This window comes from Telopea speciosissima, chromosome 1 (genome assembly GCF_018873765.1).
Source record: "Telopea speciosissima isolate NSW1024214 ecotype Mountain lineage chromosome 1, Tspe_v1, whole genome shotgun sequence".
NCBI classification, from domain to species: domain Eukaryota; kingdom Viridiplantae; phylum Streptophyta; class Magnoliopsida; order Proteales; family Proteaceae; genus Telopea; species Telopea speciosissima.
This window is the reverse complement of record NC_057916.1, coordinates 78,725,099-78,751,145: the sequence shown is the minus strand read 5'-3', so window position 1 is coordinate 78,751,145 and position 26,047 is coordinate 78,725,099. Positions and strand designations below refer to the sequence as shown.

Sequence of the window (26,047 nt, the reverse complement as noted above, 5' to 3'; positions counted from 1 at the left end):
ATAAGCAAATACCCCCCCCCCCATTTGAATCCAATAAAAATAATTAAAAAATCAAATTCCAAAAAGAAAAAAGTCAACCCCCCAGTTCAAGAACAAAAACTGGATTTTCGGCGATAGGTGCAATTTTCAACTTTCTAATGTTGGGGTTTTTCTCAAATCTAAAAATTCCATAAATCTTATTATGGTAAAACATTGCTAAAAACCAAAAGTGCGGTAAAATATTCATTTGTTTTGATGTCCAAAAAATTATTTTCATTCAGAGCGATTTTGACAGCATTCGCGCACACCGAATTAAGTTTGACCAGTACATAACTCTTTCAATATAAATCAGATTTTAGCAATCTTGGACTTGTTGGAAAGCTATGTTTTGAAAGCTTTCCAACAAGTCCAAGAATGCTTAAATCTGATTTATATTGAAGGAGTTATTTAGGCATAAATAAGACTATTTGTCCTGTGTCTGTCCTGGTTTTTAGAATAAGTAAGTGTCTGTCCTGCTTTCCCACTAACTGAAACTCCTATTTGGACTTTGTTTTTGCAAAATCTAATAATGTCATTGTGTTTAAATGGCCTAAAATAGGCTGTATACCGGTTTTCAGACCCAAAAGAGGTCTAAAACCCACCGAGATGGGCTTCCGAGTCAGGAAAAAAAAAATGCATAAACTCGCCGAGATTTCAGCGAGATCTTGGCCCAACTCGGTTTTTTGCTGGGCCGAGATGGCTCCGAGACCCGAGTTTTCAAACCTTGATACTTGGCATGTTCAAAAAAAAAATCAATTTCTGAACAATTTGGCCATTTTTGTATACTAATTTCTAAACCCAGGCATAATTTGTTTACAACAATTATTAGGTGATCAATAGATATTAAGATGAAATGAGAAACACAAGAACGTACATTTTATTTTGTCAATTAATATAATTGATACCTGCTCATACAAGTCCTCCAGCTTCTTCCTAGGAAGCTTAAGTTGTGCCACTTGAGGCAATATTGCATCCCACCTTCCACTGTTGATGTCGGCAACAAATGTTTCAAGACTATCAACTGTATTCAAAGAAACTTGGCATTCATTCTGTAATGTCTGAAAAGTTTGGTGTAGCGAGTTTTCTTTGCAAAACTGAAGTACAATCTTAATCACACTGCAAAAAAATTTATTATAGATCAGACCAGATGTTCTTCCCATTCCAACAGTGTTGAACTAAGATGGATAGATACAAATGGTTACAAAAGAATCAACTGTACAGAGAGGGGGGGAAACTAAATTATAATTAATAGTGAAATTCACATTCATAATGAGGCCACAATACCTAGTCACATGTGAATCAATTGCTAATTTATTGACTTTGCAATCATTATTGGCAAAACCATGGTTCTAAGTATCAGTATAAGATCACCCGTATCGGGCGATCCGTACCGGTTTTGCACCTTGCCGATACCGTATCGGTGACACCATACGGACAAGGGGTAAATCGGTCAAAAACCTCTCTTTTTTTCTTCTTGGTATTCTTTATCTCTTCCCTTCACCCCAAGATATGAGATAGAAAAACTTTTCATTATGTTATACCATCATGGTAATGATACACCAACCTGCTAGTTCTTTTTATGAGGCACAAACAGGAGAATTTGTCCTGGAAGCGGAAGAGCTACTTAAACTCCGTGAAACCCTCACAAGGGTTTATGTATAAAGAACGGGAAAGCCCTTATGGGTTGTATCCGAAGACATGGAAAGGGATGTTTTTATGTCAGCAACAGAAGCCCAAGCTCATGGAATTGTTGATCTTGTCGCGATCAAAAATAGCAGTGATTTCACGTAAACCCGCAATTGCATACGGCCAATCCTTACCGACACCGTATCAATTTTCGAGTTGACCGATACACGTTTCGATACCGTGCACTAAAACCATGGGCATGACCCTTTGCAATGTCTTATCAGCTGTCAAATACCAACCCCCCCCCCCCCCAACCCCACCCCACCCCACCCCACCATACACACACACACACAAATTGGGACTCCCTCTGTATGCACGACCAGTACCACACATGGATAAGGAGATAAAGATGGGAGCGTGAAGACTTAGCCTCCAACAGTGTGTGCATCATTTGTATTTTTTAGTTTCAACTTGAAACTTGATGTTAGCCTAACCATGTGAGCCATTGTAATCCTAACTTCCTAGTCATGTAATCCAAATTGTCAAAACGTACAGCAACTGATTCAAGTATAGAAACTTGGCCAAATCCAAGTTACTCCACACCGAAAATAAACAAATGCAAGCATAGTACGCTACAAACAAAAGCTCTGTAACTTAATGCAATTCCACAGAACTTCTCAAACCATTCGCAACCGAAGCAACTGAGAAATTAAGGAGGAAACATATCAAGCAACCCAATTGTGCGAAATATATTTCTTTGGTTCCTTACTACAAACGTTTCAAGGCAATAAACCGTTATGTTTATAAACCGAGAGAGAGGGAAAAAGACAGCAATGTGGTGGAGGGTATAGAGTTTAAGCAGAAAGCATACTCTCGAGCTTCGATTTCGAGGGTAGACATCGTTGCTGTTGCTGGGAATACAAGAAGAAAAGCACTACACTCCTCAAGATTTCAAAAACGTCGAAAGCTCGATTTTCCCATTAACTATTAATGACTGCTTCAGGTTAATTCCGATCTTCTAGTTGAACTGAGAAGAACCCTAACCCCAGTGAATGAATAAATTAGAATTGGCGCTTAATAGCTTAAAGCTACAGAGCCTGAACTGAATTGAAGACGACCTAATGAAGGTGCTTCTGCGGCTCTTCCGGAAGAATGAAGGTTACTTTTACGGTCGGTTTGGAACTTTGGATTTCGTTACATATATTTTCGAACGCCTTATTATAGTAAGAGTTGGGCCAGCCCAAAGACGGATCCATTTACTAGTCCAAAGTCCAAACAACTCGCTGGACAACTAGTTTTGGCCCAAAATGTTCGGTTCTAGATGCACTTTAGTCAGTTTTGTTTCCACGCAAATCTGAAAAAACAGCAGACCAAAAAAAAGTAAGAGATCGCTGCCTGGTCGCATGGCCCCTGCACCACTGCAGGACCAATGAGAGCATGCAAAAGCATCAACATGGATGGGATCGTTTTTATTTTATGGGGGTAGGTTGATTTATTTTTTTTTCATGCGACTATGTCTATCTACAGGATCCACGCAACTAGGCAGGCAGGCAGCATTCCCCCCCCCCCTCCATTTATTCAATTTACAATGTATATGTTTTGGTATACAATATATTCATTTACGCTTGGTTCCTCTTTTTTATTGTTCTTCAAACCTGTTTTCTATTATTCAATACATATGTTTGTATTTTACAGAAAACAACAACAACAATCTTATCCCAACTAAATGGGGTTGGTTGCATTAATCCTTGCTCTTCAATCAGCTCTATTCGAAGTCTTACTTGATACAATTCCTACGTTATCAATGTTTTTCCTCACCGCTTCTCTTAAGGTCATTTTAGGTCTACCCCTGGCTCTTTTGGTTCTTTCAATCTTAATCAAATCACCCCTCCATATTAGAACATCTGAAAGCCTCTGCTAAACATAGTTATACCACCTCAAATGACTTTCTCGTAATTTATCATATGTCAAAGCTACTCTTATAAACCAGTTATAATATGATCGATCCTTACTTTATCCTTTGTAGTTTTGTCACTCATCCATCTCAACATCTTCATCTCCGCTACATTGAGTTTATCCATATGATGCTTCTCAACTGCCCAACATCCTGCCATACATCATAGCCGGTCATATGGTTGTACTATCAAATTTTCTTTTAAGTTTTAAAAGAATACGATGATCACACAATACTCCAAACGCACATTGAAACAACATCTTCTATATCACCTTCTTTATTTATGATTGAGTCTAGATACCTAAAATAATCAAAAAGTTATACAACATGAACTTCGTCTTCGTTATACTTATCTTAAAATGCTGGTAGCAAACTTCGCCAACATTTGCTTCCGGTTCCAAATCTGGATAAAGGAAGAGGATTGGTGTGTCAAGTTGACAACCAACACTGGAAGAAAAAAAAATACCCTAGCCAAACCCTTTTTACATGGATTCTATAACCTTATATTTGTTTGTATTTTACTTTAAAACAAATTGTTGGGAGTCCTCCTCACGTCACCTTACGGAGGTGAACCCACACTCAAACTCAAACTCAAGTCGGTTTACAACTTGAGTCATTAATTGCTATAAGGAGATGTCATGCGCATATGTGGTGTTGAGTCTATAAAGCAGTAACATTCTCTTGGGTTTCCATGTATAGATCTGGGAAAAGGGTGGAAACATATCACAAGAGATGTCATATAAAATAGTATAAAGAGTCTAAGGTCGAGGAGTAGAAGACTCCTTGTTAAGCAACTAGATGAGAGAATATGTGTAAATCCACACCTATAGGGGGACTTCTCCCAGTAATATTACTCTGTGGAATCTGTTAGGTACTTGATCGATACGCCAAAATCTCTGAAGCTGATGGAACGCGTTAAATCAAGTCCTTTAACCTATCTCATACTAGACTGGCCCAATCTAGCACCCATACACTAGAGTGGGTCCCATTAGGCACATAATAGACCACCACTCTTCCGCAGTCGTCGTCCTCGACAGCTTTCACTCTGGAGGTAGGTAGCCCTTTCCAAGCAGCTCCACTCTGCTCCAGGGTTTTTGTATGGCGGCAGGTAGCCATTTTTTGACAGCTTTTGTTTGCACAAAATAATAACCGCAAGCGTACAAGTCAATCATAGCTACGAGTCGAACACGAGGAGATATACGCCACCTTATTTTACTCACTTCAAAGTAATGCAAAGTGAACCAAATTAAAGTGTTAAATTAAACTAATTAAACTAACAAATTAATGCGTCCTAACTCACAAGCATCTAACGAATTAAATTGACGTCCTAACACATATCCATCTAACCTATCAAACTAACACGGATTGGAAGGGATAAATTGTAGCCACACACCACAACCACATAAAAAAAAACAAAAGAAAAAGAAGGAGAATGAGATAGAATAAGAGAGAATGAGATAGAAAAGAGGGAGAATGAGTTTAAGAGTTTGGAGAGTAAAAACCTAGATGTGCTTGAACCGGACTGAAATTGCTTGCATGAATGTAGTTGAAGAGCTTGAATACTTGAACAAACATTGCATGGCTTCCTCTTCTAAATCTCCAAGTCTTGTCATTAACTTAGGAACTTAGACTAGAAAGCTTGAAACTAAACTAGAATTATTATAACCATATTGAAGACATAAAATTAAAGCATGAATCAAAAGCATTACAACCATGGAATTGAAAGCATGAAATCAAACTAGAACTTAGAAAGCAAAAAACTAGAAGAAGAACAGAGGAAATTTCACTAATAAATTGAACTAAAAACTGAATTAAAACTAACTAAAACAAATTAAAAAAACTGAACTAGAACTAACTTATTACAACCAAAAGGGCAAAGGGTATATATAGGGGGAAGGAGAGAAGAAATAAGAGAAGAGAGGGAGGGAGGCTTCCAACGAATCTGGGGCTTCTCTCCCTCCAAAAATCGTGGAGAGGAGAGAGAGTTGGAGAAGGAAACCCAAAATAAGGGAATATTCCCTTCTCCTTCCTCCTTTACAATGCCTTGAATCCCAAGAAAAAAGAGAAAAAATAGAAAGAGGGAGAGAAGAGAATCCTAGCTACATAAACCTTATATTTTTACAAAAGTAACTTTCTAGTGCTAACTTGTGCTTCCTTTTCCTTGTAGGTGTCTTCTTCAAGCAATGAGATCAATGTATCTTTGACTTTTCAACCTTCCATGGATGAGAGAATGTTTTTCAAAAGAAATCTATCCCAGTAAAATTCCAAAAGTGCCCCTAAAAAATTGGAGGAGAGAGAGAATAAGGGTGATGACTAGGATTCCACTCAATCAATTAATCAAATACCCATTAAGTCCTCTAGAAAAATCATGGAGGGTGTGTGTGCACCCTCTAAAAATCATGGACAGCTATGGGCCTTAAAAAATCGTGGAACCCTGTGGTAGTGTGGGTCCCCCCATGTGGGTAGCAGTCCTTCTCTCTCTTCAAGAATGAAAAATTATTGAAATAATTCTGTACTTGCAGTAGATCTCCACCGTTGCTTAGAAGTACCTTCTTTAATGTCAAAAATGTCCTAGGGCAGTGGCAAAATGACTATGGGCTTGCACTACAGCTCATTTCTGACCCATTATCCTTTTCTGACCTGAAAAGAATAATCGATTGCATGGTGGCCTAAACGAATGCGTACTTACGTTTCGTCGTGTCCATCTTGCTCCAAATTTATTCCTCTTTACAGTCATGGAAAGAAAAATGACAACTTTACCTGTGACTTGGGACATGCAGCTCTCGATAGTCCAGAATAGCCCAAAATAGCCCAAAACCTGAAAAGCACAAGAAAGCACCAAAGTAACTCTGTCCAATGTGGTAAAATGTATGCTTTATGCCTTAAGATTTCACACATAAATGTGCTCATCAGCTTTCACTATACTCCAAGTAGCCCTCTCTTAGGTAGCACTTTTCGTGACTAACCATTGACGTGGTGTCCAGCTCTGATACCAAATGTTAGGTACTTGATCGATACGCCAAAAACTCTGAAGTTGATGGAACGCATTAAATTAAGCCCTTTAACCTATCCCATACTAGGCTGGCCCAATCTAGTGCCCATACACTAAAGTGAGCCTCATTAGGCACATAACAGAATCCCTGTCTGAGGGCTCTACATTTTGCCACCTAAGTTAATCATGTAAATCCATGTTCCAAATTAGACACAACCACTTAACACTAAAATTGTGGCTCGAATTATTCTCCTATAACTTCCATTTGAAATGATTAGAAGGCAATGGGATTGGGGAAGAAAAGATAACAAGCTTTGAAGATTTTCAATTAGAGGGGGGAAGGGGATTAGGTGCAAGAATATGAGGAGAATGATCAAGTTGAAAGTATAACATTTGAAGGTCACTTGTCCATTTTTTATTGCTGGTTATGATTCTGAATGGGTTGATTTTGGACTTACTGAATCACAACGATTCCTCTCGACACAAATGAAGTTTGTAGTAATAGCAAAGGAGTTGAATAAGGACATTAATTGGTTGAGTTTTATTTTTGGATTAAACTAAGCAGGAAATAGGTAAGAGATGGAGTAGAAACTGAGGATTTGTATGGTAACTAAAAATTGATTCTGATGTTTTTTTTTATTCTAGGGGCAGAATTGAAAACAAATTATGTATGTGTTGTCCGGTCTGTTTCTGTGATTTTTTGAAACGGACCGGGTGATATAATAGATTCTAGCAGGGTTTTGAGAAACACCATTTTGGTGTTTCTCGTATTTGAGAATTGATTCTGCGAAATGTTGGAGAAACAACTAGGGGTGTCAAAAAAGCCTGGCTAGCCCGAACCCGCCCTGAGCCCGGACAGGGCCTCAACCCGATTTTTCAGCCCGTAGGATGGGTTAGGGTTTAGTAATTTCTTGGTCCTGGTAGGGTCAGGTCGAACTTGAGTTTAGGCCTTGGGTTGAACCCGGCCAAGCTTGGCCCTGTATAGCATTATAAAACACACAAAGTAAAAATTGAAAAAACATAATTTCATGGAAAAATGCTAGTTTCCTCCAGAGTGTCCATCATGTCTTATCCTCTCTTCTCCTTTGGAAATGATCCCTTTGCTTTCTAATATCCAGTCCAGTGATTGATGTATGCCACTAGCTTTGGTATGCCCAATCCTCTTTCATTTTTATTTTTTCTTTTATTTTCTTGGCTTCTAAGACTAAGTCAATGAAATTCTGAAAAAGATGGTTTACCAAAAAAAAAAAGAAAGGTAAATTACATCTAAGGTGCCTTAAGTTTGTGAAAAAGATGTTTTGGATACCCTAAGTTTGAGAATGGGCGTTTGGGGTTCCTTCTTAACAAGTGTTGTGGGAGGAACATAGGGGTGTGAGATAGGAGGTTTGCGACGACAGTGAGGGGTGCAGGGGGTTGCAGGTGGGGCGGGTGGTGTAGTGGAATATCTAGGCGCCTTCGAGGACGGTTTGCATGCAACAATAGATGGAGTTGCAGGCGAGGCAACGGAATAGAGGTGTGGTGACAGTTGCAGATTAGTTGTAGTAGAGGGACGGCAATGGGTGGTGGAGGTTGTGGTGATCAGTGGGTGTTTGAGGGGATCTGGTTCCTCTACTTCTGAGTTGCCCTTACTTCCATGTGCCCCACACATAACAAGGCCAAAAGACCGCCTTATCCCCACTCGGGCAAGGCGCTTGGGTAGGGGTAAGGTGGTCTTTTTGCCGCCTTGCTGTGTTTGGGGCGCACACGGCAATACGGGGAGCTCAGCAGTAGAGGAGCCTGATGCATGTTTGAGGTATCCAATAACCCAAACACTCAAGAGTAAAATTGGAAATAATTTTGATATAGAACAACACCCATTAAGAAGGAACCCCAAACGTCCCTTTTCAAACTTAGGGTACCCAAATCATCTATTATACTAACTTAGGGCACCTCAGATGTAATTTACTCTAAAAAAATTGTGAAAATTTTAAGATAGTGGATGGACCGTCGGATTCATGGTTCTAGTGCACGGTATCAGATTGGGTATCGGTCACTTGCAAAACCGATACGATATTGGAACTGATTGATCATATCAGACAAAATTATCCCTAAATCTCTTTAAAAAATGTATTTTCTAGACTGTTTTACCCCTTGTCCATACCATGTCACCGATATGGTATCCGCACAGTATCGGGATCGGCTACATGCAAAACCATATCGATACTTAAGAACCATGATCAGATTCAAATTTACTAGCCACCCAATAGACTGCACTGTCCGCATTGAAATATCATAAATTTAAGCACCCGCAAATGTACGGGCCACAAAGTTGGTAATCGTTGTCTCCTCCAATTCGCTGTCCCTTCGAATTTCTCCAGTTCCTCACATGGGGGCGGAAATGACCACCCTACCCCCTGCCCGTAAACACTACCTAAGGTGGGGTCCACTCCCACTATTGGAGGAATTGGAGGTGATAGTTGTTCCTCTAATTTCTAATCGCGTCAAATCCCGAAGTCCCAATCCGACAGTCCAAAATTGGACCGGACGTGAGTGTCTTTGGTAAGTTTCTGGTCGGTCATAAATTGTAACGCAGCAAAGGTAATCTTCGGCGTTATAAAAGTATCGCGAGTAACCAACCACTCACGAGCAACGCATTTCCGCTTTCCTAACATCTCAGATTTCCTTCCTCCTGCAACTAGGGTTTTAGGGGTTGTAAAATTCGGATCTCAGGTATAGAGGGTAAGGTTTCTCAATCCCAAGTTTTTGATCTTGATTTCTTGGAACATGTGCCAAGATAATTATTCTTTTTCTTCCGGTGATGGTAGATCTGCCTTTTGCTCTTGCTCTTGCTCGTTGATCTGTAATGTTCTATGACTATTTGTGGCTTTGCTTCCATTTGATTTGTTAAAAATTATATTAACTACCCCTTTTTGGGGCTCCTTCCTTTATATGTAGTTGTTTGTGTTCATAACATCCCTGTTTTGAAGCTCGTCTGGCTTGACATTTATGACCGCTGTCTGCTGTTCATAGTTTAATGTTTATCGTCCTTGTTTAAAGAGTATTCGTTCTTTGTGTATTTCTGTTGATGAATTTTCTGTTGCTTGTTTGATTATGTTATCGAAATTAGATTTTGAGAGTAAAGTCATTGTCGTGGTTTGAATGAAATAATGTTCTGGCCTCATAATATTGCTCCAGGTGCCTTATCTACATGATTTGGAATCTGTTGTCACTGTTCAAGGCGCCTGGATAATATTTGTTATGGCTTTCATTCCTGCTTGCACTTAATTATCAGTAACTCAATATGCCTTTGGCAGTTCATTTGTATGAGGGGTTTGAAGCTTAGGTATGGATACTATTGTAATGAAATGTGTGGGTGCAAGTGTATGACCCTTTTGAGCAAGGGATAAGAATTTGAGTGTAAATGCGTTAATTGAACCGAATTGCAACTATTATTTGTGGAGATTTGGATAGCGGTGAAATGTTTTTTATTTAATGAATTAATATCAGATTATTCTTTTATTTAATTCTTGGTGTTCAGAGCCTTACTGCTACTGCCAACGAAAAACCTACCATACCCCTCTCCAGGTTTGGGGATATTTAAATAAGGAATCTTGAGAAGACAAACTATTGTGTGGTACTGCTGCTTCTGGGTGTATGTAAGATATGCTAGGCAGTGGGGTTCTTCAAGGTGTACAATGAAAGATGGAGTTTCAAGTCTATCAAACTCTACCTAATACTTTTTATAATGGCATTTTAGTTTCTACCCTGTTTTTGCTACTCTTAAGTATGTTATATTTGGTAATTGGTATTCATGATTGGGTTCTGTGGATTTTACTACTTTTAATATAGTTTACCTTTCTCTCTTCTTTTCCTTTTTTCTTTTTTGAAGGGTGAAGAAGAATTTATCAAATCTTGTGCTTCTGGTGAAAATGAAGCCCATCTTTTGTGGAAACTTTGAGTATGAAGCACGACAGTCTGACCTTGAGCGACTTTTTGGCAGATATGGAAGGGTTGACCGGGTGGATATGAAGTCTGGTTCGTTGGCTTTTCCGTTAACTTATGATTTGTTTTCTGATTTTTATGAGTCAACTAAGAACATATGTTTTATTTACTCCACTAATTGGTAATATTTATTACCAGCTCATATTACTTGGTTTTGTTAGCTGGTTCTTCCCTCACCCCCCACCTAACTCTTTGGATTAATTTTTGAAACCATTTTACCTGGATGTGAAAGTATTGGATCAGAGAGTTAAATTAAAACTAGATTTCTGAACTTTGACACCGATGCCATTCAATTTCAGCATGGGTACCACAGAAGTGCAGATGTCGACTAATATTGAGATATCAGACATGGGTGGGTGAGGGATGACCATTTGAAAGTATGTGGATATCATATGTTCCAACTCTTACCAGGACTACATTGAACCATAATGCCCATTTAGGGCAATGCTCTTGTGAAAGTACATAATGGAACTTGAATTCTCAATTTTTAAAGATATCATATGTTCCAACTCTTACATGTACTACATTGTAAGGGAGGGATGACCATTTGACAGTATGTGGATATCATATGTTCCAACTCTTACATGTACCACATTGAACCATAATGCCCATTTAGGGCAATGCTCTTGTGAAAGTACATAATGGAACTTGAATTCTCAAATTTTAAAGATATCAAATCTGAAATGGCCTGAAATAAAAGAAGAGTAGTGTATGGTAAAAGCTTATACTACATAGTTTCAACGTGGCGGCAGCCGGGTCCTTCAGCATAAGCCAATTCTCCAAGGACGAATCCACTCCCACAAAGGTGGCTGCATCTAAGTCTGTTTCTGTGCTGGTTCCTCGCTTTTATGGATTCAACAAATCAAGACAACATGACATGGCGATGGCAATCCTATCTTGTTGGGGTCCTAGTGGGGTTTCAGGATGTGTTTAAGAAAAGCAAGTCTTGTTTTTTGCAGTGTAAGCCCCAACACTCAAAGATTTCTTTGGCGCAGGAATATCTTGGAACATCCAATTTCTTCCTGGCTGATGGATGGGCATGGGCTAGTATGGCATTCCTTTCCTGCCGTGCCTGAGCATCCTCTTCTTATGTTTTTCAGAAGAGCCGATCTGATCTGCCATGGCACCGCTATTCCACATTTCCCCAAGAGACCATCTCTTTTCATTCCTCATGACCTTCAACCAGACTTCAGTTTCAGACATGTCTCAAGGTAGAACCCTTGCTGATCATGTGGCCAGAGGCAGCAGAATAGATGGAGAAGGCACTCTATGTTCGTTGACCTCCCATGAGACACCCACTTTTGGCTTCTTATTCATTGACATCATTTAGTTCATGCTAAAGGTCTGTTTCTGATTTCCTGGTCACTTAGATTCTAGTTTTCGTAGAGATGGCCAGATGATGTGTTTAGTGGTAGAACTTTGTGTTTCAGTTGGTGGCAATGCTATCTCATTTTAGAAAAAGGATTCTAAACTAGTTGACTGTATTCTTTGCTTAAAGAATAATTTTTGCATTGTGGCCATTAGGATTTGCGTTTATTTATATGGATGATGAGCGAGATGCTGAGGATGCAGTTCGAGCACTCGACCGGACAGAATTTGGTAGGGAGGGGCGCCGGCTTCGTGTTGAGTGGACAAAGGTAGCATATTTTCCTTTTTGATTAAAGTGAAAAGTAGCATTTAATTGGTCTAATGTTGTGATACTTCCAGTAATCTCTTTCTGGCAATTTGTTTGATAATGCAACTCATTTTAGACCTCTCAAATCTAAATTTCTAATTGCAGCAAGAACGCGGTGGTATTAGAAGGCCTGGGGGTTCAAGAAGATCTTCAGCTAATTTGAGACCCACTAGGACTTTGTTTGTTATCAATTTTGACCCTGTTCATACTCGGACAAGGGACTTGGAGAAGCACTTTGATCCATATGGAAAAATACTGAATATAAGGATTAGAAGGAATTTTGCTTTCATTCAATATGAATCACAAGAAGATGCCACCAAAGCACTGGATGCAACAAACACAAGGTATTATCTCTTGCTTATAGCTGCATTTTCCTCGGTTGGACTGCAGGTTGCATGTATTGTTATTAATCTTCTTTATAGAAATGACCCTCTGCCCCTCCTGTATGATGCACTGTCCTGCACCCCCATTGGTGCAGCTGCTAGCATGCAGCATGCGGGCAGTGTCCCTATCCCTCTCTAAATATATTACTAAATCTCATGTGCAGCAAGTTGAGGGATCGAGTTCTTTCTGTGGAATATGCTGCCCGGGATGACGATGAAAAAAGAAATGGGTACAGCCCTGATAGACGTCGTGATAGGTCACCTGCAAGGAGAAGCCGTGATCGTGGGCAATCACGGAGCCCTTACCGAAGAGAGAGAGGTAGTCCTGATTATGGCCGCGGACCCAGAGGTAGTCCTGATTATGGCCGTGGACCTAGAGGTAGTCCTGATTATGGCCGTGGACCCAGCCCATATTCTAGGCCTGAACCAAGGGCTAGTCCTGATCACGGTAGAACTGAAAGCCCTGTCTATGAAAGGGATTTAAGGTAAAGTCTTATTTTTAGTTTCTGAATGGTTTCATTTTTCTTATGTTTACCATTCTTTTTTTATTTTTTGCTTTGCATATCATGAAATGTAGCTGCTTATTTTTTTATTATTGATGATGCAGCCGTTCACCCCCAGCACGCGAAAGATCTGAATCTTGAGTGCACTATTGGGGGGCGTTAAAGATTTATTTGTTGTTCCCTCTGTCACAGAGCCCACAGGGGCAGACATGATATCGGCAATTTTCATGGAGCAATCTTAAACTGTGAGATATGCTTATGAACTGGTGGATTAGGGATCATGTAGTGCAGATCTATGCTTACAGTTTATTTAATTTTATTACTTTTGAAGGGATTCTGTTATCTTCTCAAAACCATGCAAGGTGTAAAATGTTTTCTTTTGCTTGACAATATTCTCTAACCTCCCTACGTTGGTTTTGGAAGATGGAATGTTTAGGGTCTGCATGATAACCACTTTTTTTTTTTGGTTCCTTGGAACGAAAAAAGAATAGAAATTCTTCTGTTAAGATTGGTTTATTTTTCGTTCCTTGGAATGAAGTGGGCCAAAAAATATTACGGTGAAAGAAAAAAGAAGAACTCCAATTTGAAGTTTCTTTGTTCCAACAATAAAAGGAAGAAATAAGTTTTGGGGGGGGGGGGGAATAATTGAGTGGTTTGAGTAATTGGAATCGAATCGGAGTCAGTTGGGCCGATATGGTTGGCCCAATTAGTCACCCAAATCCATTACCACTCCAGATTTGCAAGCCATGTTGCTACTCCCAACCCTTCGTTTGCCAGTGACAACTGGACTTGTGAAGCACCACCAGTAGAGCGCCAGACCTAACATCAATTGAGGGGCATATTCAATTATTCATGGTTTTAGTAATTGGAATCGGATTGGGTGAAGTGGCTGTTTCGAATAGGAATCAGTTGGGTCGATCAATTAACCCAATTCCATTACAGCAGCTCCAGATTTTCAAGCCATGTTTTTACAGATTGAGCTCCTCTTGAGGGAGCCCAGCACGCCAAGGGAGCATCCAGCCGTTGGTCTGTGTCACACACATTTTTAGGTATGCACTGAGATGTGTACAACACAGTCGAGATGCAGACGGCACAGCCAAACCCTTGGATGCCCCTTGGGCACTCCTTGGGTGCTGAGCTCCCTGGAGAGGAGCCGGATCTTGTTTTTACTCCCATCATGATGATGAGGTTCTTGTTATTTTGCTATCGAAGTCTGATGAGTTGTAACTGTTTTAAATTTTTTTTTTTTTTGAGATAAGAGGGGGTATTCGACTTTAGGCCGACTAAATCCCCCCTGGGCTTGTACATGACCCCTGTGTCACGCACGAACCGGGAGCTTCTGGGTCCTAGTGAGCCTCAGGCGGGTGGCCCCAAGAAATTATGTAGCGGCGAAGGTTTGATCACGAGACCTCGCTTCCTGAGGCGGAATCTCATATCCTCTCCAAGCCAACTGTGCTAACCCCTTGAGGTTAACTGTTTTTAATTTTGGTTGAAGATGGGTTGTAATTGAACAAGCCAACAAGGACATGAGAGGGGGCGAGGGTTGGTTTTGAATCAGAGAGAGATCGTTATTGCCAATCGAATAACTTCTTGAGATGACCAAGACGAGCTTGTAAGGGATGGATCTAGAGGGGTGGTTATCATGGATTTGGATCCTCTGCGGCCATCGTGTTGAGCATAACTTTCAAGTTGCCACTTCAGCATAGATATCCATCCAATGGTTGACCATCGAGCTCCTAAAAAATGCTGTTTCAAATTCAAATTTGAAAGGAGCTCGATGCCCACCCATTGGATGGGCAAATGTGTGTTGACACCTTCTCTCCTAATTAAATATACTTTTTCGATACCCGATATCGACTTGACATGTAAGATGCTAATAAAAACCTGCAACACATAGATCCTCTCCCATTACTTAGGGATGTAAATGAATGGTCGAAAATCCATATTTGATTCATGTTCTTATTCATTTAGAGGAATTCGTATTAGAAAAATCGATTTCTAGAAACTATATGAACTCTTTCGATAGCTAATTGGATGAAATTCATGATATATAACAAATAATTAAACAAGAAATTGAATGAAAAAAAGAGAGGAGAGATTCATAGGGACATCTATATAATTTCATATATGACACTTCAACATCAACCGTAGTGGGATAGTGGATTCAACCCTTCACCTTCTCGTTTTCTCAAAATCCCATCCTCTCTATTTCTCCGTCGCTTAACACAGATAGTGAGATTGCGACGCTGCTTTGTCAAATTCATGAATCCACTTTCCAGTCTCTACTAGGATGTAAATAGATAGTTGAAAATTCTTATTCAATTAATTTTTGTATCCTTTTGGGATGAGTTATATTCAAACAACCAGTTTGGTTTTTGAAAACTATCTGAATCCAATAGAAAGTTAATCGAACATGAATAATGTTATATTTGATTTTGATTCGATCCATTTACATCCCTATCTTAATTAGAGTAAGAGAAAACGAAGGCCCCAAACAGCTCACGTACTTGCCTTTTGGCTTTGTTATCAACTGAAACACTCAAAAACAAACCTATGCCTCAATTATTCTTTTTCTTCCAATGATGGTAGATCTGCCTTTTGCTTTTGCTCTTGCTCTTGCTCTTCTTGCTCGTTGATCTGTTATGTTCTATGACTATTTGTGGCTTTGCTTCCATTAATTTTGTTGAAGTAGTTTGTGGCTTTGCTTCCATTTGATTTGTTAAAAAATTTATTAATTACCCTTTTTGTGGGGCTCCTTCCTTTATATGTAGTTGTTTTTGTGTTCATAACATCCCTGTTTTGAAGCTGCTTGTCTGGTTTGACATTTTTGACCGCTGTCTACTGTTCATAGTGTAATGTTTATTGTCATTGTTTAAAGAGTATTCGTTCTTGGTGTCTGTCTCTTGATGAATTTTCTGTTGCTTGTTTGATTATATTATCGAAATTAGACTTTGAGAGAGTAAAGTCGTTGTCGTGGTTTGAATTAAACAATGTTCTGGCCCTCATAATGTTTGCTTCAGGTGCCTATGTTAAAGGCAGAATGTGGTTGGTGCCTTACATACATGATTTGGAATCTATTGTCAATGTTCAAGACGCCTGGATATTATTTGTTATGGCTTTCAATTCATTCCTGCTTGCACTTAATTATCAGTAACTCAATATGCCTTTGGCAGTTCATTTGTGTGAAGTGGTTAGAAGCTTTAGTATGGATACTATTGTAATGAAATGTGTGGGTGCAAGTGTAGGACCATTTTGGGCAAGGCATAAGAAGAATTCGAGTGTAAATGCGTTAATTGAACTGAGTTGCAGGTATTATTGCTAGTGGAGATCGAATTGGATAGTGGTGAAATGTTTTTTCTTTAATGAATTAATATCAGATGATTCTTTTATTTAAAAGTCTTGGTGTTCAGAGCCTTACTGCAACTGTAAATGAAAAAACCAACCATACCCTTCTCCAGGTTTGGGGATATTTAAGTAAGGAATCTTGAGAAGACAAACTGTTGTGAGGTACTGCTGCTTCCGGGTGTATGTAAGAAAAATCCAGATCCTCTACTTCTGCCCTGCCCCTAATGCCGTGCGTCCTACACACAGCAAAGCGGAAAAGACCTAATGTAAGATATGCTAGGTAGTGGGGTTCTTCAAGGTGTATAATGAAATATGGAGTTTAAAGTCTATCAAACTTTACCTAATACTTTTTAGGGCTGATGTTCTCTATGCCGTAGTGCAGTCTGCGCCTAGACACATGGGCCTGCCATTCAGGGGGGCAGGATGATCATTTCACTCACCCCGATGTGTCTGGACCAAGGTTCTAAAACTCGGGTTTCGACCAGCTAGAAATCGAGTTCGTCTCGGTTTCGACCATATCTCGGTCGAAACCTGGGACTTTCTCCAGGCTAACTCGAACCATTGTTTTGAGGCCCAGAAGTTGGTTTTTTGCCTTAATTCTTATTGTGCTGCCTATTTTTTACATTTTAAACCCAATCCATGCATTAGTTTCACATAGAGAACACTAAAAATATTACTTGTGGTTTTGATCCAAGTTTGATATTGTATATTGTTCTTGGACATGGTATCAAATAAGATTTGATCGGAACATAACTCCTTCAATATAAATGGGATTTAAGCAATCTTAGATTTGTTAGAAAGCTTTGTTTTGATAGCTTTTCAACAAGCCCAAGATTGCTTAAATCTAATTTATATTGAAGGAGTTATGTACTGGTTAAACTTAATTTGGTGTGTGCGAATGCTGTCAAAATCGCTCTGAATGAAAATATTTTTTTGGATATCAAAACAAATGAATAGTTTACCGCACTTTTGGTTTTTAGCAATGTCTTACCATATTAAGATTTAAGGAATTTTTAGATTTGAGAAAAATCCCAGTATTTGAAAGTTGAAAATTGCACCTACTGTTGAAATCCAATTTTTGTTCTTGAACTGGGGAGTTGACTCTTTTTACTTTTGGAATTTGATTTTTTAACTATTTTTATTGGATTCAAATAGAGTATATTTGCTTATTTATGAATAATATCTTAAGTAAATGAAATACAAATACATTTACTTAAATGATATTAGACATAATTAAGTGTCTATCGTGGTTTCTAGTAGATTCTAGCATAAATACATGTCTGTCATAATTTCGAGTCAAGTTTCCCTTAGTTTTGATGGACATATGTGTCAAAATCGTTGAAATATGATCAAAACCAATCGAAACCCGGTCGAATCTAGGGATCTTATAAAATCCCTCTTCAACTTGTCTCGGAAACTTGGGAAACCGAGTTAACTCGGTGGTTTCGACAGGTCTCGGTTTCCCGGGTTGAGTTTTTGTTCCATGCCATAGTGTATATCCTTTGATTACAGTTACTAGCTTGTTGGTAGGATGGTTTTAGTGTGCACTGAAGCCTTGCCATGATCTTTACACTGTAGTTTACTAGTTCCCCCCTTCTGGCCTTTATTTCTTCACTTACTTTTCCTTCTTTTTCTTTTTACTCACTACCTTCCCTTCTACCGGATTAAGTAAGTGGTTCTCCCAACGTAACAGGTACAAGCCTTAGGGAATGCAAAGGAACTCTTTTCCTCCTTATTCTCATGGAACCTGCAACTACGAGGTGCTCATTACAGCAAATCATGGTGCTCATCAAAAGAAAATACACTTTCTTTGAGGAATACGATGGTCTGGCATTTATCGGAAAAAGAAAAAAAGTGTGTGTTCAGCTTGCTTCAACGGTGCTTAATCTTTTTTTTTTTTTTGTTTCTCTCTCTCCCTCTATCATTCGTTAACAATTAGGGCAAATACTATCTGAATTCTCAATTAGTTCACGCCTTTTTCATCCCCTTATTTTTTTCCAATGCATTTATTATTCTCATTCGGCGTGCCAATTTGGTTCAATCTTTGAAACCAGAACTTGGTGTCGCTCTGTCGTATTTGCTTTTGTGATCAATTAATCTCTCGTTAGTTCTCTCTGTATTGTAGTTGACTTCCGTCGATTTACCATCTTAGGGTTTTAATTCCGATCAGGAGGTTCTGAATCGATCTTACTCATAATTTCGCTAATACCATTTTTGTTTTATTCGATATTAGGGCTAATTGGCAGGGTTTGATTTTACTGGATACAAGCTTTGATTCGTGCTTTGTTTTGCAGTAGAAAGACGATGGTATATTGGAAGGTGATACTTTTAGTTGCTTTTGAGCATGAGTTGTGGATTTTGTGACGCAGTATTTATAGGTCTCTCGGATTTGGTTAGCTTGATTCGTTAGACATGGACCAAATTTGTTTTTTGTAATGATTTGGGAGTTATAGTTGCCTCCTTAGTCTGTTAACGGTGACTGTTCTCAGGGTTTCAATGTTTTCTCTTTTCTTATTACTTTGCTACTTATTAACAGTGGTGGAAGCGGGGGACTGGCAGTACAGTTGAGAACCAGCCAGTCGAGGATCCTCGTTGAAAACTGCTTCAGCAAAATCGGTTTAAGTATGATGAATGGGGGATCCCTACAGTGAAGGTTAGAAGTATTCTGTCTCTTATTCTACATTGTGATTTGTTTTGTATGATTACTAAACATTTTCCTTTGTTTATGTCTTTGGTTGATGTGTATAATCATTAGTTAAGTGAAATGAGAAAGGAAATAAATTGTCTAAATGTCATTATGTTTTAGGTTATGAACTATGCTCATTTGTGATGAAGAGATTTTAGAGCTTCCACTATGTGAAGTCATACATAATGCAATATGATACTATGAACGACTTACATTAAACCTTAGATAAAAAGGTAACTATAAAAATCCAATACGTTGAAAATAACACTAGAGGAGATTGAATTTTTTGTGTGTAATAGAACGCTACCTGATCGTGTGGCCCGTGTGCCAATATTGGACCGATGAGAGTGTGCGCAAGCATCACGGGGGACGAGATTTTTGCCTTTCCATTGGGGGTGGGGTGGTCATTTTGCACCCCCTATGTCTAGGCGTTGGGGCTATGTGACCAGTTAGTGTTCTTTTCCCCTTTTTTTAATCTATTAGGGGGATGAGGATCCTTTTGTGCTTAGAGTACTATGATCTCGCGGGTGTATTGAGCAAATAAACTCCTAGGTTGCTAATTAGAATTTGGAGGTACAAATATAACGTTAAATGAATTATTTTAATCCTATAAAAATCTTTGAGTGTGTTGCAAAATGTAGAACTGCATTATTCATTAGATATCCCTGTTCTTGTCTCCAATTTTTTTAATCGAACTTTATAACATCATTAAGTATATTTTGTGTGTGCATGTGTGTATGGTTTTGGAGAGAGGAATGAGGAGGGGGTCTCAATTTTAGATTTTGTTGTGGCTTTTGATTTATCCATTGTAAACACTTACTTTGAAAAGAGAGATGAGCATTTAGTTACCTTCAAAAGTGGACATCGTAGTAGCCAAATAGATTTCTTTCCAACTAGAAGGTCCGATAGATTGTTATGTAAGGACTGTAAGGTGATACCCAAGGTTTAAAATCTCGTTTCGTTTCGGTGTTTCGGTCTGACCAAAATTTCTGAGATACTAAAATTTCGTCGAAATATGGTATTTTTTCTCTGAGTTTTGCTTGGCCATTTGTGGGTGTAAAATGCCAAAATGACCGAGGTTTCCGAAATTTCCGAAACGAGATGACTGAAATTACCGAGATTTCCAAAATTTCCCGAAACGAGATGATCGAAAATTTTGAAATATTGCATTTTTTCAACTCAATGTTGCATTTCGTTTTGACTTGACCGAAATACTCGAAATATTCAAAATTTTAACCAAAACGAAACGAGATTTTGAACTGTGGTGATACCAGGGGAGAGCCTAACCACACAACATAGATTAGTAGTCATGGATGTGTGCCTAAATATGCAGAATTGTAAGAAGGGTAAAGCTTATTTGCCCTAGGATAAGGTGGTGGAGCTTAAAAGGAGATGCTTTGCAATCATTTACTAATGAAGTGGACAAACAAGGAAAGTAGGACTTTATTGTAGGACTAGATTAGGGTTAACCTAGCCCCAAATAAACCCCAAAATCAAAGTAAGAATTTAGAAGTTTTAGAATTCAAACCAAACCAGCGTGTAGAACAGTGTCCAACTCAGGTTGAGTGAAGATGGAGGTGAAGAGAATCTACTCTCCAAATTTCAGCCAATTCCGATGGCTAAAGGCTGAGATATGAAGATAACTCAAAATTAGAAGGTTATGGATTAACTTGCAATCCAGCACTGGGAATGGGCCTGGATCGAGTTTCAATTTTGATGGGATGAAGCTTTACTGTAAGTTTGGTCCAATTCTGATGGCCAGAAGTGGAGATCTGAGGAAATCTGAGTTGGCCTTGCAAATAGAAGGTTTGACTCAGAATTAGAAGGTGAAGGCCTGCAGAGCAATCCAGCCAACAGAAAGGGCTGGAATTGGGTTCGAGTGGAGCCCCAACAGCTGTGAAGAACTCATCCAATTCTTAGCCTGTTCTGATCACTGGATGTGGAGTTATGAGACACAGAAGCTGCATCACTAAATCAGATTGCAGGGAGTAGCAGCAATCTTCAATTGATGAGTAACAGCAACAACAGACTTTGGAATTGATTGGAGATGATTGGAGCCTTCGTAGGATCTTCTTAGCATTTACAACAATCACAGTATGACAGCAACACAAGGGGATCAAATGGAGCGGAAGAGAAGATAAGAGAAGGTAACGGGGGATAAGGAGATTCGGCTCTCTCAGCCCTTTGGGTTTTGGCTCTCATGCCAGGCCTCTCAGCCCATCATGTCACACAATTGGACAATGTAATTCTTTCTCAAAGCAACTAACTCAATTCATTAAGATCGTGGAGGGTTGGGGGAGTCCCTCTATGGGCTGTACGTTATAAAGGCTCAAATATTGAGCTCCAAAATAGAAACTAAAAATAAAATGTCCCTTATAAGGCTGAGACTGGGATTACAAGTAATGAAACTAAAATAGAAACTCTAAGTTGGAAGGTTCTAAAATAGAAACTATAAAATAGAAACTAAGTCTAATTAAAAATAGAAACTTAAGCCTACTTTCCAAATCTGAAATTAGAAACTAAACTAAACTTTTGAATCCCCACGTATAGATAATATTGATTCTTCTAAAAAGTCTTCACATGGTTTGATCTTAGGCCCCACAGGATCTTCTAGTAGCATTCCCACCAAGGCAATATGGGGCTGGGACACTGTTCATATGAACAGTGTTTTGGCTTTCATTTCGTTATATTTTAATCTACACCAGACTTTGAGGGAGACACTAATACGGTGTAGAATGAGATAGGTACTTGTTTTAAGAAGGTTGCTAAAGATGTCCTAGGCGAATCAAAAGAAAAATGTCATTCTTCTAGAGAGACTTGGTTGGGGGGGGGAGGATGATGAGGTTCAAACAACCATTACGATTAAGAAAGATAGTTTTAAGGCATGCCTAAGAACTAAGGATGTAGAGGATCTATAAAGGTATAATTTTTTTAGAAATGAAGTTAAGAAGATTGTGGTAAAAACAAGGGCAAATATGAAGATCTTTATAACAATCTGAGCACAAAGGAAGGGGAAAAAGCAATCTATAAGATAACTAAAATCAGGGAAAAGAAGAGTAGAGATCTCGACCATGTTAGGTGTATTAAAAGTGAAGATGGTAAAGTACTAGTAAGGGATCAGGACATTAAAAAGAGTTGGGAAGGTTATTTCTGTAGCCTACTAAATGAACATACTTCGAGTAATAGTGTTTTGAAAGACTGCATTATCCATTAAGACACCACATGTCATAGATATATACGAAGAATTAGGGTGTCTGAAGTAAAAGAAGCTTTAAGGAGGATGAAAGTAGGCAAGGCACAAGGCCCAAATGAGATCCCAATAGAACCGTGGAAGAGCTTAGGGATTTGTGGTTTATCTTGGCTAACCAAGTTGTTTAATAAGATTATGAGCACAAGGAAAATGCCAGATGAATGGAGGAGAAGCTTCGTGGTTCCGATTTACAAAAATAAAGGTGATATTTAGAGTTGCAATAAGCCAATATATAGAGGCATAAAATTAATGAGTCATACTATGAAATTATGGGAGAGGGTTATTGAAACCCACTTGAAACAAGAAACTGCTATTACGAAGAACCAATTTGGTTTTATGCCAGGAAGATCCACGATGGAAGCTATTTACCTAATTACGAGAATTATGGAAAGGTTTAGAGATTGCAAGAAGGATCTCCATATGGTGCAGACCAAGAGGGCTGCCAGCCAAGATTGAAATCTGGTAGAGAAGAGGGCTAGGACAAGGTCACGATTGCAGGTGGAAAGGGAAGAAGAGAGTTGTTATAAAAGGAACGTGATGGAGTTCTTGCTGACCTGTTGGAAGGATTCTGCTGTTGGTGATGTTGAAGGGTTGATGAAGATAGTTAAGTTGATAGAAAGATAACTTAGACAACTAGAGTCCCACTAGTGTCCCGCTTTAGGAATCCCACCCAAGCACACTTGATAATCTCACAAGTATTCTCACAAGAGAAGTCTTTTTTTTTTTTTTTTTTTTTGAAAATTCTGTAATGGTTAAAGCATCCTCCATGAATTTGTAGATATAGGGGAGGAAGAGGTTAGGCTGCCTCTTGGATACATGCACCTAAAATAAATAGACTGTTGGGATTCCAACACCTAGAAACTAACCCTAATACATTAAAACTAACCCCAAGAAAACTATAAACTTGTTCCAAGACTTAGGAACTACAAACAAGAAAATAATAAATTTGCCTAGGAATATGAAAAGTTATAAGATTTTGATAGAAGACTTTGTGGGGCCAGGCTTGGTTGTCCCAAGGTGGGAAGACCACAAAATGAATTTAGTCCATGGTTAGACCGAGCTAAACTTGGGCTGGAACTTAGTCTTGGACTGGGCAGTGGGCTTGTGCTTGGCCTTCAATCGAAAATAGTTCTTTTCAAAATAATAGTCAGGCCTTCTTGATGGTGGGCTGGCTGTTGGATCAGCAGGATGCTCTGCATCACCATATGGTCTAGAAAAGCCTAGGAAAAGCTTATGACAGAGTCCCTAGAGAGTTAATCTAGCAAGTACTAGAGAAGAGAAATGTTTCAAGTAAATACGTGGACATAATTAAAGATATGTATGATGGTGCGATGACAAGTATAAGAACGGTGGGGGGGGGAGAAGGTAGTGAATTCCCAATTACAATTGGGTTACATTAATGATTAACTTTAAACCCTTATTTGTTTCCGCATACCATGGATGATTTAACTAGAGACATTCAAGATGAGGTTCCTGTATACTCTTTGCTGATGATATTATTTTGGTGAATGAGACAAAAATAGGGATAAATGCCTAGTTAAGTTATGGAGATCAACCTTGGAGTCGAAAGGTTTTAAGCTAAGTAGATCGAAGACGGAGTATATCGTGTGTAACTTTGGTTACACTAGGACGGATAATGAAGTGGTGAAACTTGATGAGAGGAGATTCCACAAAGTGATTATTTTAGGTATCTTGGCTCTATATTTTAGGTGATATAGAGAACAATGATGTTTCACTGAGAATTAAAGTAGGATGGATGAAGTGGAGAAGTGCGTCCGAAATTTTGTGTGATCGGTGTATTCCTTTAAAACTTAAAAGAAAAATTTTATAGGACAGTCATACGATCGACTATGATGTATGGTGCAGAATATTGGGCAGTTAAGAAGCATCATATGGATAAATTCAGTGTACTGGAGCTTAGGATGTTGAGATGGATGAGTGGCAAACTGGGAAGGATAAAGTAAGGAATGAATGAATGATCATATTAGAGCTGGTTTGGGAGTTGCTACGATACATAATAAGCTACGAGAAAGTCGTTTGAGGTGGCATGACCATGTTCAATGGAGGCCTTGGGATGCTCCAGTACGGAGGAGTGATTTAATTTAGATTGAAGGAACTAAAAGAGCTAGGGGCAACCTAAAATGACCTTAGGAGAAGTGGTGATAATTGAGAAAAGACATGCATAGCTTAGGCCTTGTATAAAGTATGACCTCGAATAGAGCTTATTGGAGGGCTAGGATCCATGTAGCCGACCCCATTTAGTTGGGATAAGACTGAGTTGTTGTTGTTGTTGTTGTTGTTGTGTGTGGCTGTTAACTTTCTAATATATTGTAGATTCTCAACCTGGATCGTGCTTAAAGGAATAAGTGTTCTTATAGCCACAACGTTTTACCTTGTCAAATAACCATTATCGCCTGAGAAGGATGTGACACACCTTTAGAGGTAGGATGTCACATTGCATTGTAACAATAAACCCTTAGTAGATTACGTGACCAAATTGTCATTGTTTTTTTAAGTTGGTTTTTTTCACCTAAGCAACTTTGTAGGGGTTAGGATGTGGGCCTATGACTTTGTCTTCAAACCAAGCTTGCAAATGGCTCAATCAAAGATGACGTCGGTATAATTACATTGTCTATTGTTTTTTAAGTTGGTTTTGTTCACCTAAACAATTTTGTAGGGGTTAGGATGTGGCTTTGTCTTCAAACCAAGCCTGTGAGTGGCATCATCAGAGATGTCGTTGGTACAAATACCACTGTCGATTACCATACTGCATAAATTGTCGTTGCATCGTACTCTAGTCGATAATACATTGTTGTGATGCCAAGCAACCTCGTTAGAGGCCTTATGTGGAACCAGGAGTGGACGAAAAATGTAGCAATAGTATGGTCTCCATCACTCATCATCGTTGACCTCATGCTAATGCTCCAAAAGTACCATCTTGTTCTCTATTGTGCTTGAACCCTCCGGATGGTGGGGCACATTATCTTAAATGCTCTTGAGTTCGACGAATTTTGTCGGGCAATTCTTTCTCAAAGTTGAATTCTTCATCTTCTTCTTCACTTTCATCATCGGATATGTTTGAGGTCTTGAGAGCAATAGTTCTTCTTTTTGGTTCCTTTACCTCAATAAATTTGTCATCTTCATTGAGCTCCACTTCATGGGTTAGTAGTGAACCCAAGAGCTCATCCATACTAACTTGTTCAAGGATCTTTGTCTCCTTGATGGCCATTATTTTTTGTCTACATTTTTCGGACTTGGTGTATGTCTTTCCTAAACCCTTCAACTTGTTTAAAATGTTAGAAAATCTCATAAACATTTCAGAAATAGATTCATTTTCTAACATTTTGAGCAATTCATAATCATGCACAAGTCCATCAATTTTAGATTCTTTTACTTGTGATGTGCCTTCATAAGTAACCACAAGTGTGTCCCAAATTTCTTTGGCTGTTTCACACATGGCTATCTTGTTATATTCACCTTCGGTCAATGCATATTGTAAGAAGGTTTTAACCTTGTAGTTAAGTTGAAATTTCTCATTTTCGATGGAGGTTAGTTCAAATGTTTCTTTTGGTACCTTTGTACTATTTACATCCTGATGTAGATCACAAGTCCATATGTACCCGTAGGAACAAGC

At 38.9% G+C, this 26,047-nt stretch overlaps 2 protein-coding genes across 4 annotated transcripts in view; one reads left to right on the top strand and one right to left on the bottom strand.

Annotated features, from left to right (window-relative positions):
* LOC122657813 (suppressor of mec-8 and unc-52 protein homolog 1-like) overlaps positions 1 to 2,702 on the bottom strand; it is a 42,746-nt gene extending 40,044 nt beyond the window's left edge. The window contains exons 1-2 of the mRNA XM_043852608.1: positions 2,516 to 2,702; positions 924 to 1,134 (exon numbers count right to left, since the gene is read on the bottom strand). Of these exons, the coding sequence (XP_043708543.1) occupies positions 924 to 1,134; positions 2,516 to 2,544 (240 nt within the window). The 5' untranslated portion in view covers positions 2,545 to 2,702. The remainder of the gene's footprint in view (positions 1 to 923; positions 1,135 to 2,515) is intronic.
* Positions 2,703 to 9,208: 6,506 nt separating this feature from the next.
* LOC122657824 (serine/arginine-rich splicing factor RS41-like) overlaps positions 9,209 to 26,047 on the top strand; it is a 33,912-nt gene continuing 17,073 nt past the window's right edge. The window contains exons 1-7 of one of the 3 annotated variants that reach the window (XM_043852619.1): positions 9,209 to 9,308; positions 10,459 to 10,604; positions 12,096 to 12,208; positions 12,352 to 12,590; positions 12,794 to 12,948; positions 13,009 to 13,114; positions 13,237 to 13,565. In XM_043852619.1, coding sequence (XP_043708554.1) covers positions 10,499 to 10,604; positions 12,096 to 12,208; positions 12,352 to 12,590; positions 12,794 to 12,948; positions 13,009 to 13,114; positions 13,237 to 13,273 — 756 coding nt within the window. In that variant the 5' untranslated portion in view covers positions 9,209 to 9,308; positions 10,459 to 10,498 and the 3' untranslated portion in view covers positions 13,274 to 13,565. Of the gene's footprint in view, positions 9,309 to 10,458; positions 10,605 to 11,111; positions 11,914 to 12,095; positions 12,209 to 12,351; positions 12,591 to 12,793; positions 12,949 to 13,008; positions 13,115 to 13,236; positions 13,566 to 26,047 lie in introns of those variants that run through there. The other 2 variants (XM_043852626.1, XM_043852631.1) reach the window with 2 other exon arrangements.